This window comes from Sus scrofa, chromosome 9 (genome assembly GCF_054392235.1).
Source record: "Sus scrofa isolate SSC_HxYL_T2T_F1_AM1 chromosome 9, Sscrofa_HxYL_maternal_Yorkshire_Landrace_v2.0, whole genome shotgun sequence".
Lineage (NCBI taxonomy): Eukaryota > Metazoa > Chordata > Mammalia > Artiodactyla > Suidae > Sus > Sus scrofa.
The window spans coordinates 39756601-39769139 of NC_139391.1; the positions used below are offsets into that span (position 1 = coordinate 39756601).

The 12539-nt window shown below is 45.2% G+C and overlaps 2 protein-coding genes across 2 annotated transcripts; one reads left to right on the forward strand and one right to left on the reverse strand.

The window, feature by feature from the left end:
• The first annotated feature begins 1511 nt into the window (after positions 1 to 1511).
• Positions 1512 to 5231, forward strand: CFAP68 (cilia and flagella associated protein 68). The gene is given in 5 exon segments (XM_021062775.2): positions 1512 to 1679; positions 3454 to 3684; positions 4632 to 4698; positions 4935 to 5089; positions 5091 to 5231. Coding segments are annotated over 5 exon segments (576 nt in total). The 5' UTR covers positions 1512 to 1586; the 3' UTR covers positions 5121 to 5231.
• A 3494-nt stretch (positions 5232 to 8725) lies between these two features.
• CRYAB (crystallin alpha B) lies at positions 8726 to 12296 on the reverse strand. The gene is given in 3 exon segments (NM_001444563.1): positions 8726 to 9072; positions 10616 to 10738; positions 11825 to 12296. Coding segments are annotated over 3 exon segments (528 nt in total). The 5' UTR covers positions 12026 to 12296; the 3' UTR covers positions 8726 to 8868.
• Between the last annotated feature and the right edge of the window lie 243 nt (positions 12297 to 12539).

Genomic DNA, 12539 nt, shown 5'->3' on the forward strand with positions numbered 1-12539 from the left:
CTCGGGCGTGTTAAATGCCTTTGAGCCCGACGACGGCCTTGAGCGACTTCGTCATTTCTGCATGAGGTCACAGCAGTCGCTAGCGCCGAAGGGGAGGCCGCGGGTTAGGAGAGTTCCAAGTGAAGGAAGCAGGGCCGGGGTGAGGCCAAGAAGAAGTTAGGCTGTGTCCTGCGTGTTCTTGACACAGAGGATTTAGTAACAGCCTTCATCTCATCCGAAATGTCTGCCACCCATTGTCACTGCTGTTCGGAATTTCTCCAGGTGCTTCTATCTCCTACCTTTTATTCATTCAAGAAATAGTGTCTTCAATGTGCCGGGCCTGTGGGGGACGTTAGATATATGGAGGAACAAGATGTGGCCTAAGGTTTCGCGGAGCTGGTAGTCTGGTGGAAGATGCACAGCAAAAGAGGCAGTTTTGATTTAGTGGGATGCAGTGCTGTGAGAGGACTGATTCAGGGTGCTGTAGGAGCACGCACACCTTACTAAGTCTGGAAGTGAAGTGGAATCCCTGGATGAAGTGCACCTGAGCTGAAAGCTAAGGGAGGGGGGAGTACCCCTTACCTGAGTCAAGAGGAGTGAAGAGGCAAAAGGAACAATCTATGAACAATCATGATGGAGAAACAATAGCTGAGTTTAGCTGAAATGTGGTTGGAGGGAGAATGATAGATGAGACTGAAAAGTTAAGCACAGACCAGGACATATAGAGGTTGTAAGCCATTTTAACGCATGAGATTTTTTTTTTTGTCTTTTTTTTTTTTTTTTTTTTTGCTATTTCTTGGGCTGCTCCCGTGGCATATGGAGGTTCTCAGGCTAGGGGTCAAATCGGAGCTGTAGCCACCGACCTACGCCAGAGCCACAGCAACTCGGGATCCGAGCTGCGTCCGACCTACACCACAGCTCATGGCAACGCCGGATCCTTAACCCACTGAGCAAGGGCAGGGACCGAACCCGCAACCTCCTGGTTCCTAGTCGGATTCGTTAACCACTGCACCACGACGGGAACTCCGACACATGAGATTTTTAAATAGGAAGACTCAATTTGTTCATTTTCAAAAATTCTGCTTTCCTATGGAGAAAGGATAGGAGAACAAGATTGATGGCAAGGAGATTAGGAGGCTACTGCATATCAGCTAGAGCTGGTATGAATTGAACTTGGCAGTGGAGATGGAGGGTAGTGGATTAATTCAAAATCAACAAGACCCAGTGATTGAATGGATGTAAGAAGTTGGAAGAGAAATCAAAGATAAGCCCCAGGCTTCAGACCTGGACAACTGAGTGGATGGTGATGTCTGTCCTTACAGCCTCAGGGACATTGTTATTTTGGCTACAGTCTGAGTTCTTGGCTTTTTGGACTTTGTGGGACCAGCTGCTCTTTAGTCATCATGCTGTTTGTTGACATCAGTGCATGCATCTATCTTCACAAAGGCACATGGTGTGAAGGCAGTTGCCTTTAAACCTACAGTATTGGCTTTGTCTCTACCTGTGGAAAGGTGGGTAGGTGGTGACTCCCAAGATCATGGCCACCTGGTGATCTGTATTCTTTCTTTGCTTGGAGAACTGGGAGGGCATCTCTTCCTTTAAAGAACATGGAACAGCAGAGTCAGGTTTTCTGTCACTCTGCTATAAAATCTTCAAATGATACAAGCTCCTCACCTTCAATTTACTCATCTTCAAAGAAGGTATTGTCTTGCTTCTAAGGGACCAGACTCTTCTTTTAGCTCAAAATAAAAATGATGGCTTACAAAGAAATTGAAATGCAGGCATTGGTGATCGGGTATGTGCAAAGTACTATTGATTGGGAGGGCAGGCAGAAGAAGAGGGCACGGTAACGAATAAGACATGGATCCTGTCCTCTAGGGTTGCATAGTCCAGAGCGTCAGCACTTCCTTGAAGAGCTCTAACATATAGTATAAAGTTATAAATAGAGAAAGACATGAACATAAAGTTCTGTGTGAGACAAGTGAGAAGTTAACTTGAGGGAAGGCATCATGAAAAGGGAATGCCACATCCTGAAAAGCGGCATTTGAGCTGAGCCTAGCAGGAAAAAAACTACCAGTTATTGATCATTTATTGTATTATCTGGTTATCGAACTCTTACTTCTCTCTGTTCTCTCTGACTATAGCAATACTTTTTTTTTTTTTTTTTTTTTTTTTGGTTGTACCTGCAATATGCGGAAATTCAGGGATCAAACCAGCACAGTAGTTGCAGCCTGCACTGCAGCTGGAGCAATGCTGGATCCTTAACCTGCTGCACTATAAGGAAACTACCTGACTATAGCAATGCTCTTAGTCCTTAGATACCTACATCTCAACATTACTGGAACATTTATCTAGTTCTTCTTCTTTTTTTTTTTTTTTTTTGTTTTGTCTTTTTGCCATTTCTTGGGCCGCTCCTGCACCATATGGAGGTTCCCAGGCTAGGGGTCCACTCGGAGCTGTAGCTGCAGGCCTACACCAGAGCCACAGCAATGCGGGATCCAAGCCGAATCTGCAGCCTATACCACAGCTCACGGCAACACCGGACCCTTAACCCACTGAGCAAGGCCAGGGCTTGAACCTGCAACCTCATGGTTCCTAGTCAGATTTGTTAACCACTGCACCACGACAGGAACTCCATAGTTCTTCGTATTGTATTGGGGATCCTAAAGTTCCCTAGTCTTTTAGGGGTCATTTAATCTATATAGTCTGGGAGTTCCCATCGTGGTGCAGTGGTTAACGAATCTGACCAGGAACCATGAGGTTGCGGGTTCGATCCCTGGCCTTGCTCAGTGGGTCAAGGATCCAGCATTGCCGTGAGCTGTTGTGTAGGTTGCAGACACGGTTCGGATCTGGCATTGCTGTGGCTCCGGCGTAGGTCAGTGGCTACAGCTCTGATTAGACCCCCAGCCTGGGAACCTCCACATGCCTCGGGAAGAGGCCCTAGAAAAGACAAAAAGACAAAAAAAAAAAAAAATCTATATAGTCATATACTACTGCTGGTTGAGAAGGTAGTTCAGATGCTTCCCTTGGAGAGAAAGAAATGGAACCAGGGAGTTCCCGTCATGGCGCAGTGGTTAACGAATCCGACTAGGAACCATGAGGTTTCGGGTTCGATCCCTGGCCTTGCTCAGTGAGTTGAGGATCTGGCGTTGCTGTGAGCTGTGGTGTAGGTCGCAAATGCGGCTCGGATCCCACGTTGCTGTGGCCCTGGTGTAGGCCGGTGGCTACAGCTCTGATTAGACCCTTAGCTTGGGAACCTCCACATGCCCCGGGAGCGGCCCTAGAAATGGCAAAAAGACCAAAAAAAAAAAAAAAAAAGTCTAAAGAAATGGAACCAGAACAGTTAAAACTGAGAGGAAAGCCTAGATTCTTAGAAAGCATACTTATTTTATGCTTGGCCAAGGGTGAGAAAGGGACATCTTTTTCTGCTGTCTGGTTTGTGCAACTTGCTTTTCTATTCTTGCCTTTTCTCAGAGACAGTTCCTCACCTGTCTCCTTACAAACGCACATTATGGCAGCCTCATTAATGCAGATGGCCATGCCGAAGTGTGGACAGATTGGAATGACATGTCCAAGTTTTTCCAGTATGGGTGGAGATGCACCACTAATGAGGACACCTATTCGAACCGCACCCTGATGGGGAACTGGAACCAGGAAAGATATGACCTAAAGAGTATTGTGCAGCCCAAACCCTTGCCTTCCCAGGTAATCGAATTTTCTTTTCTTTGTTTCCTTCTGTTAGCGAAAGAAATACCAGTGGCCATTTGAGGGGAAGGAATCTGATAACTTCCAATGCTGAGATCTCTCAGGCTTCTGTTCAGTGTGTGGTTGGGGAGGGCAGCAGTCCTCAGCTGGAAGGCCTATCCCACTTCACTATCAACTCGAATATTGTATTATCTTAAGGGAATAAAAAGATGGGTAGCACACTTTTTCTGTTGCTTCTCTTTAGATCTCATTCACCTACAGAAATATATGTATGTATATATAATGTCTTCAGATTCAAGCTAGCTTCTCCCCTTGCCCCTGCCTACCTAGACTTGTCATTTATCTGCATCTTGCCCTTAAATTTCCTAAACAAACATACAAAGGATATGAAAGTTAGTAGGATATAGTCCAATGACATATAGACATCTAGTCTATCTAAACTATGACAGAGCCAAGTTCCCATCTTGGTTCAATGGAAATGAATCTGACTAGCATCCATGAGGACGAAGGTTCAATCCCTGGCCTTGTTCAGTGAGTTAAGGATCCGGCATTGCCGTCAGCTGTGGTGTAGATCAGACACAGCTCAGATCTGATGTTGCTGTGGCTGTGGTGTAGGCCAGTGGCTACAGCTCTGATTGGACCCCTAGCCTGGGAACCTTCATATGCCAGAGGTGTGGCCCTAAACAAAAGTCAATAAAATAAAATAAAATATGACAGAGCATTATCAAATTCATGTCACCGTGTCCTTTATTTACCAATACTGGTTGTAGAATCCTATTTAGTTTTTTTGTTTTGGTTGCCGAGATGTGCAATGGTTTGTGGGATCTCAGTTCTCAGGCCAGGGATTGAACCCAGGCCACAGCAGTGAAAGCACTGAATCCTAACCGCTAGACCACCAGGGAACTCCCAGACTCCTATAGTTTTAATCTATTACTTTTTCTTTCCAGTTTGGACACTACTTTGATACAACATATGATGCAAGCTACAACAACAAAATGCCACTCTCTACCCATAGTAGGTGGACCATTTTTTCTAATTCTTATACTTCAGGACCTAACTCAGTGTCTAGAACATAGAAGGAACACAAATAAAAATAAATTGAATGAGTGAATAAGTGAATGAATGAATGAATGATTTCTCTCTTTTCTCAATTTTGACAGGATTCATTGTCTATTCCCTCAGAAGTAAGAGTGAGATTGGTTACTAAGACTGATTGTTGCTAAGACTCCTTCTTGTTTCTCTTCTCTTAGGGTTTAAGCGAGCACCTCACTGGTTCCCAGGACATCAACCTGAGCTGGTCCCTCCTCCATACAAATGCACAGAAAAGTCAACATATATGAGTAGCTATTCAAAGCCTCATATTGAGCATCACTCTGTGTATGTGTGGAATCCTAATAACTGCCAATTTCAGGGTCCATGATTCTAAGAAAGAATAAGTTTCATTTTTCCAGTGTGGAATGTAGGAAGGAGCACATTCTAAGGACAGCTAAGGATTTATCTGACTGTAGCACAGTTTTACTCTCTGAGTAAATAAAACACAAAAGATATTTCCTGTCGCCTTTTTTTAAAACTAAGAGCTAAATGTCAAATACAAGTTAATTGTATCTACTCTTAGGTCTAGTTATGAGTGATGTAGGAGGGCATTAAAAAGAATTATTTCTCTTGAGTTCCCGTCGTGGCGAAGCGGAAACAAATCCAACTAGGAACCATGGGGTTGCAGGTTCGATCCCTGACCTCGCTCATTGGGTTAAGGATCCAGCATTGCCCTGAGCTGTGGTATATAGGTCCCAGACACAGCTCGGATCTGGCATTGCTGTGGCTGTGGTGTAGGCTAGCAGCTGTAGCTCCGATTAGACCCCTAGCCTGGGAATCTCCATGTGCCTTGAGTTTGGCCTTAAAAAAGAAAAAGAATTATTTCTCTCAAAATCTATAACCACTCAGCGCTTCCCTGCCTTCCGTCAGTGGCAGAACTGCAAAATCCAGCATGACGTAGGATACATTTGGCTTGATGCTTTCTGAATGTGAGCCTGGTACTCACTGTCAGTTAGTGTAACTTTTTTTTTTTTTTTGTCTTTTGTCTTTTTGCCGTTTCTAGGGCCGCTCCTGCAGCATATGGAGGTTCCCAGGCTAGGGGTATAATTGGAGCTGTAGCCGACGGCCTACACCATAGCCACAGCCACGAGGGCTCCAAGCCGAATCTGCAACCTACACCACAGCTCACAGCAACACCGGATGCTTAACCCACTGAGCAAGGTCAGGAATCGAACCCTCATGGTTCCTAGTCAGATTCGTTAACCACTGCGCCACAATGGCAACTCCCAGTTGGTCTAACTTTTTTGTGACCTTAATGAATATCTCTTCTTAAGGACTAGAAAAAGAAAAAGAATTACTTTTATTATTATAGAGAATTTAAAACGTACAAAAGTAGACAGTAGTATAATGAAGGAGTTCTCATCGTGGCTCAGTGGAAACAAATCTGACTTGTATCCATGAGGACGCAGGTTCTATCTCTGGCCTCGCTCAGTGGGTTGAGGATCCAACATTGCCATGGGCTGTGGTGTGGGTTGTAGACATGGCTCAGATCCTGCGTTGCTGTGGCTTTGGTGTAGGCCGGCAGCTGCAGCTCTGATTCGACCCCTAGCCTGGGAACCTCCATGTGCCGTGGATGCAGCCCAAAAAAGAAAAAAAAAAAGGCAGGAAAAAAAAAAGGTGACCCTGTCTAATCAGAACAAATTTGCCAAAAACATAAATATCATAATCTAATAGGTAAAGTATGATTCATTTAGGATCAAGTCATTAAGATTGTCTCCTTGACTGAGACACAAATCACATGTTATCACTTATATGTGGAATCTAAAACAGGATACAATGGGGAGTTGCTGTTGTGCCTCTGCAGAAACGAATCTGGCTAGTAACCATGAGGACTCAGGTTCGATCTGTGGCCTCACTTATTGGGTTAAGGATCTGGCATTGCTATGACTATGGTGTAGTGTGCTGACTCTGCTCGGATCTGGTGTTGCTGTGGCTCTGGTGTAGGCTGGCAACTGCAGCTCTGATTTGACTCCTAGCCTAGGAACCTCCATATGCCATGGGTATGGCCCTAAAAAGACAAAAAATAAAATAAAAATAAAATTGACACATGGTATCCAGGGCTTCAGTTTTTTATACTAATTCAGCCTCTATCAGTTGTATTTACATAGCAGCAACATGAAACCCTCATCAAAAAACAGAATAAGCCCAAACAAGATGTAATAAGACATTCTGAAGTAAGGAACTCCAGGAGTTGTCCAGTTGAACAATTCAGTGACCCATCAAACTCTGAGTCTTACCATCTTCTCGCTCAGCTGTCCTCAGTATATCATGGGTTTTCTCTTGTGGTTTCAGGATTGCTACCAATTGAAGCATCCCATTCTCATCCTCCAACATCCAAAGGAAGAAAAAAAATCAATCTCTTTCTCTTCCCTCTCCTTCTTCCTTTCCTCCCTCTCTCTCTCATTTTAAAAGGAAAAAACTTTTCTATAAGCATCTAGAGGCAAACTTCCCTTCTGTCTCATTGACCATAATTGGGTGGTAGCCCTTTCAAGACTAATTCCTACAGAAGGACGGGAATCTCCATGATTGATTTGGGCGAACTGTGATTGGAGCTTGGGTTCACTTTCCTAAAGCACATGGCTGGGAAGAATATGGTAGACACCTAAACCTGCCTGTGGTGCTCTTGGCAAAACTAAAGTTGGAAAATAGGTTACTTGAGCAGCCAGCATTATCTGCTACACATAAAAATTGGCTCTATGTTTAGGGAAATCTGACTTCTGGCTAGATCACAGCATTTCAGACTATTAGGAAGTTGATTTTTTTTAAGAGAAAACATTTTGAACCTGTATAGATTTGCAATGTATGTTGTCCTAGCTTCACACCCCTGCATCATGAAAAGTTTGGCAATTATTTCTTGTGTCATTTTTTGTTTTGTTTTGTTTTTTTAGTCTTTTTAGGGCATGTGGAAGTTCCCAGGCTGGGGGTGGAATCTGGAACTGCAGCTGCCGGCCTTTATGGCATAGCCACAACTACACCAGATCTGAGCCGCGTCTGCAACCTACACCACAGCTCACGGAAATGCCAGATCCTTAACCCACTGAGCAAGGCCAGGGATTGATCCAATCTGTGTCTTCATGGATGCTAGTAAGATTCGTTTCTGCTGAGCCATGACAGGAACTCCTAAAACTTAACCTTTTTATTTATTTTTGCTTTTTAGGGCCACACCCTGGGATATGGAGGTTCTCAGGCTAGGGGTGGAATTGAAGCTACAGATGCTGGCCTACGCCATAGCCACAGCAATGCCAGATCTGAGGTGTGCCTTCAACCTGCACCACAGCTCATGGCAACACCAGATCCTTAACCCACTGAGTGAGGCCAGGAATCGAACCCAAAACCTCATGGTTCCTCGTCAGATTCATTTCTGCTGCACCAGGAAGGGAACTCCCTAAAACTTAACCTTTTTAAATAGTGGGTCAGTAAATTGTATCTTTCCCAGTTTTAGTTTTAATAGGTATTTACTGGCTCATTTAGAAACTACACCTGAGAGACCTGTTTGGTGATAATCACCTGTCCTATTTACCGTCCTTGTGAATCAGCTGAAGGCAATGCTCATTGGTAGGAAAATGTCAAAATTGAGGGCAATATCTCCTCCCAGGTAACATGATTAATTTCAGAGATGCACTAAGGGCTCTTATGTATTGTCATCCAGACTTCGTTTAGATTTGTTATTGGAACTGAGGGCCAAAATCAAAGAGGAAGGAGTGAGAGGAACTGATATTCCTTGAACTCTGCTAAGGGCATTTTACTTTCTTTTCCTCCTTAATCCATGCCTTACAACAAGTGTACAAATCAGTACCCCATGTTATAAATGGAAGACCATAAAGTTTAAGTGACTTGCTGAATTTATACCATCAGTAAGTGTTGGATACAGTTATTCTGACCCCCATATCCCTGGAGCCCCCTAAATCACATCGTGATGATTAATACAGAAGATTCAAACAGAGGACAGTTATCTGTTGCTGAATGATATTTATTAGCTTAATAATTTGGGCCTGCCCTTAGCATTAATAAGCTTCAGCACTAGTCACAAGATTTTCATTCACTGATGAGGAAGGTTTCTTGTTTTAAAAAATGCAGTTAGAGGAAGGGCATCTACTTCTTGGGGGCTGCAGTGACAGCAGGCTTCTCTTCACGGGTGATGGGAATGGTGCGCTCGGGGCCAGAGGCCTGTCTCCTTGGTCCATTCACAGTGAGGACCCCATCAGATGACAGGGATGAAGTAATGGTGAGAGGGTCCACATCAGCTGGGATCCGGTATTTCCTGTGGAACTCCCGGGAGATGAAACCATGTTCATCCTAATGCAAGAGCATAAGGAAAGAGGTAGATAAGAACAGGAAATAGTGTTGCTTGCCTGGAACTCAAGACATCCTGCTTCTCTCTGGGTGTGACCAAATGTGTGGCAACAGGAGAGAAGGCTACATAGCTTTCCTGTTTGGGGCTAGGATGAAATTGCCTAGGTGACCACTCCTACCAGTGGGAGTCTGAAAAGTCTGAACAGCCAGGACTTCCTAGCTCTTCAAGCCCTGAAGTGCAGTTATGGTCAGGGGTATACCTCACAGGTTTAGATCAATGTTTGCTGGGTTTACAGGATTTAGACTATCATCTGGCTTTGATGATTTGAGTCCCTGGAAGCCCAACAATTGTCCTGACTCTTCAGGAATGTTCCAGAACGTTCCAGACCAATAGGACTAATAAAAATAATAATGAAAAAACTCCATCTTGGGGAGGCTATGTTAAATGATATAAGCAAAACTGAAAGAGCCTGAGGACCTCAAACTATATTATTTGATGTACGAGTTTCTGAGTTATAACTAATTGGTAAGAAGCAAACTCATTGAAAAACTCTCCCAGAGAGTAATGAGAAACTATTCCAGTCTTTATAATTCTGCTACAGGTTAGTTAACTGTTAATCTAATCCCTGCTGTATCTCAAGCATTTATCCAGACAGGCTCTCAATTAACTGATTTCCACATAGGTCTCATGTATTAGGAGCTGAGTATAGCTCTGAAATCTAGGCAAACCAAGTAGTTCACATTAAGATGAGCTAAAGAGAAATGAATTCCTGAACATCTAAAAGTCCCAAATGCCAGGGCCTTCCAGATGTAAGCAGTTAAGGTAATTATGTAAAGCAATCAGATCTCTGACAATCACTATTCCTAAATCAGTGGTCTTTAACCTTGACTGTTGGTATGTTAGAATTCCCTAGGGAGCTTTTAAAATCTGATGCCTGGAAGTTCCCATTGTGGCTCAGCGGTAACAACCCGACTAGTATGCATGAACATGCGATTCTATCCCTGGCCTCACTCAGTGGGTTAAGAATACGGCACTGTGGTGAGCTGTGGTGTAAATCGCAGACATGGCTTGGATCTGGCTTGCTGTGGCTGTGACGTGGGCCAGGGGCTGCAGCTCTAATTCAGCCTTGACCCCTAACCTGGGCACGTCCACATGCTATAGGTGAGGCCCTAAAAAGACCAAAAAAAAAAAAAAAAAAAAAATCTGATGCCCGAGTCCATCCCTAAAATGTCTGATGTAACTGACCTGGGATATGCCTGAGGATTGGGATTTTTTTTTTTTTTTAGTTCCGCTGGTAATTCTAACATGGCCAGGTTGAGAGCCACTGACTTAAATGAGAAGTTAACCTTCCATCTATCCTATCTAAGGCAATCAAGTCAAAACAAAGATCATTTCTCTAGCCAAAATAACAATAACAACAGATCTATCCCTGTTCTAGACGCTATGGCTTAGGACTGAAATGTTGCCAGCTTCAGAGGCTCATGGCAGCATCTGGTACAATGTACACCTTGGGTGAATGAGCAGAAAAGAAAGCCAGCTACATACCTGGCGCTCTTCATGTTTGCCGTGCACCTCAATCACATCTCCCAACACCTTGACCTTGAGTTCCTCGGGGGAGAAGTGCTTCACATCCAGGTTGACAGAGAATCTGTCCTTCTCCAGACGCATCTAAAAACAGCAAGGTGGGGCAGGGGTAGCAGAAAAAGTGGTAAGAATGGGGATTACACTAATACAGCCTCATCATTCTGCAGACTTGCTTTCTGCTCGGGTAGTTGGTCCTCCCCTTTTAAGCTAAAAATCCTTTTTTGAATAAACGTGGTTCTCTGGTTCAGGGGGCACACCACTTGGTCATCAGGCCCAAACTTTATTTACAGGGAAAAAGGCCACTCAGGGGATAAATCGCAAGGATGGGTCTGGGCATGGCTTCTGCTGCTTCTCTGACCCAATGCCTGGCCTTGTCATTTGTCTGTGGTACAAAGGCTGCTTCTTCTTGCTCAGGTCTCTGCCAAGTTTCCCACCCACTCAATCTGGAATGTTCTGCTGGCTCTGATTGTCCTTCCAAAGCCCTCGTCCACTCAGCTCCTGTTTATTTACACTTGAAAAATTTTAAACCAGAGTGTTATCTGTGACAGCTTCTGTCAACCTTATCTGTTCCCCTCATTTTCCCACACTCCTAGGACAAGTTGGGGGGTCAGAAAACTGGACCTATATTCTTTCCTCGTGAGCCTCGGACCCAGGCCAGTGCCCTGTCACAGCCTTGAGAAACCTGGAAAATCACAGAAGAGGGAGTGGAAGACAATAGTGGTTGCTGTCTCCAGCTGCACGCAGCAGGGATGAGGTAGGACTGTCTCCTGGCTCTGAAACTTGAAATGATAGTATTTGTGAGGAGTGTGAGGTGTTAGAAGAGGTGAGCAGGAGTCTGAAGGCAGCCCTTGCACTGTAGATCATTATGAACCAAACTGGAAAGGGACACCCTACTTAGAAGAAGAGGATAGAGAATGACCTTTGTAGCACACGGGGAAAATATAAGAAGTGGAATACACAGGGGCGTCAAATCCAAACAGGTGCCTGCGTGGGGGGGAGGGGAGGAACTAGGAACCCCATCTTTCTCCACTGCAGGACACACAAGTGCCTAAAACCCTTGAGACCCTTAGACACAGCCACATTTAGGCTGGGAGGAAGAGGAAAGTGGATGGGGACGCTTCCAGGAGGCTCCAGAATGCACTCTCCTGTCGGGGCAGAGGGGATACTTACCTCTGAGAGCCCAGTGTCAATCCAGCTGGGTGCCCGCAGGATCGAGGGCGGCCGAAAGTAGAAGGGGCTCAGGGAAGTAGAAGCTGGGAAGAGATCAGACTCCAACAGGTGCTCTCCAAAGAACTGGTCAAAGAGGCGGCTGGGAGAGTGGAAAGGAAAGAAGGGGCGGCGGATCCAGGGGTGGTGGATGGCAATGTCCATGGCGGCTGGGTGGATGTAGAGGGTCAGCTGGCCGGTCAGCTCCTTCAGCTGCAGCTCCAGCCAGCCCCTTATATACGCAGTCTTGTGAAGCTTCTGGAATGGTGATGTCAGGGGTTTTATTATCCCAGCTCACCACCCGTTCATGGAGACTTGTGATCGGGGATTTGGCAGTGTGACACATACCCAGTACTCACTGAGCTAAGAAAAGAGAAATACAGACACGTCTGAGCTGGCCAGTGGCTTGTCCTGGTCTTGTTTCACTAGCTTTCTGTCCACACCCAATGGCACCCTTCCCCCATCCCCTTCCCTGGAGTTGGGACCCAGTCAGGAATCCCAAGCAGGCGGGCAGCGGGCCCCTCCTCCTCTCCAGTCCAGCATGCCAAGGGAATGGGGCCAACAACTATCTTGGGCCTGGGCAGGAACTGGAATCTTCCTAGGCTGGGCCCCAGGGACATTAACTCTTTGTGGGGCCCTGGAGGAGAGCAGTGATCACCAGCATGTCAATGGCAGGTTT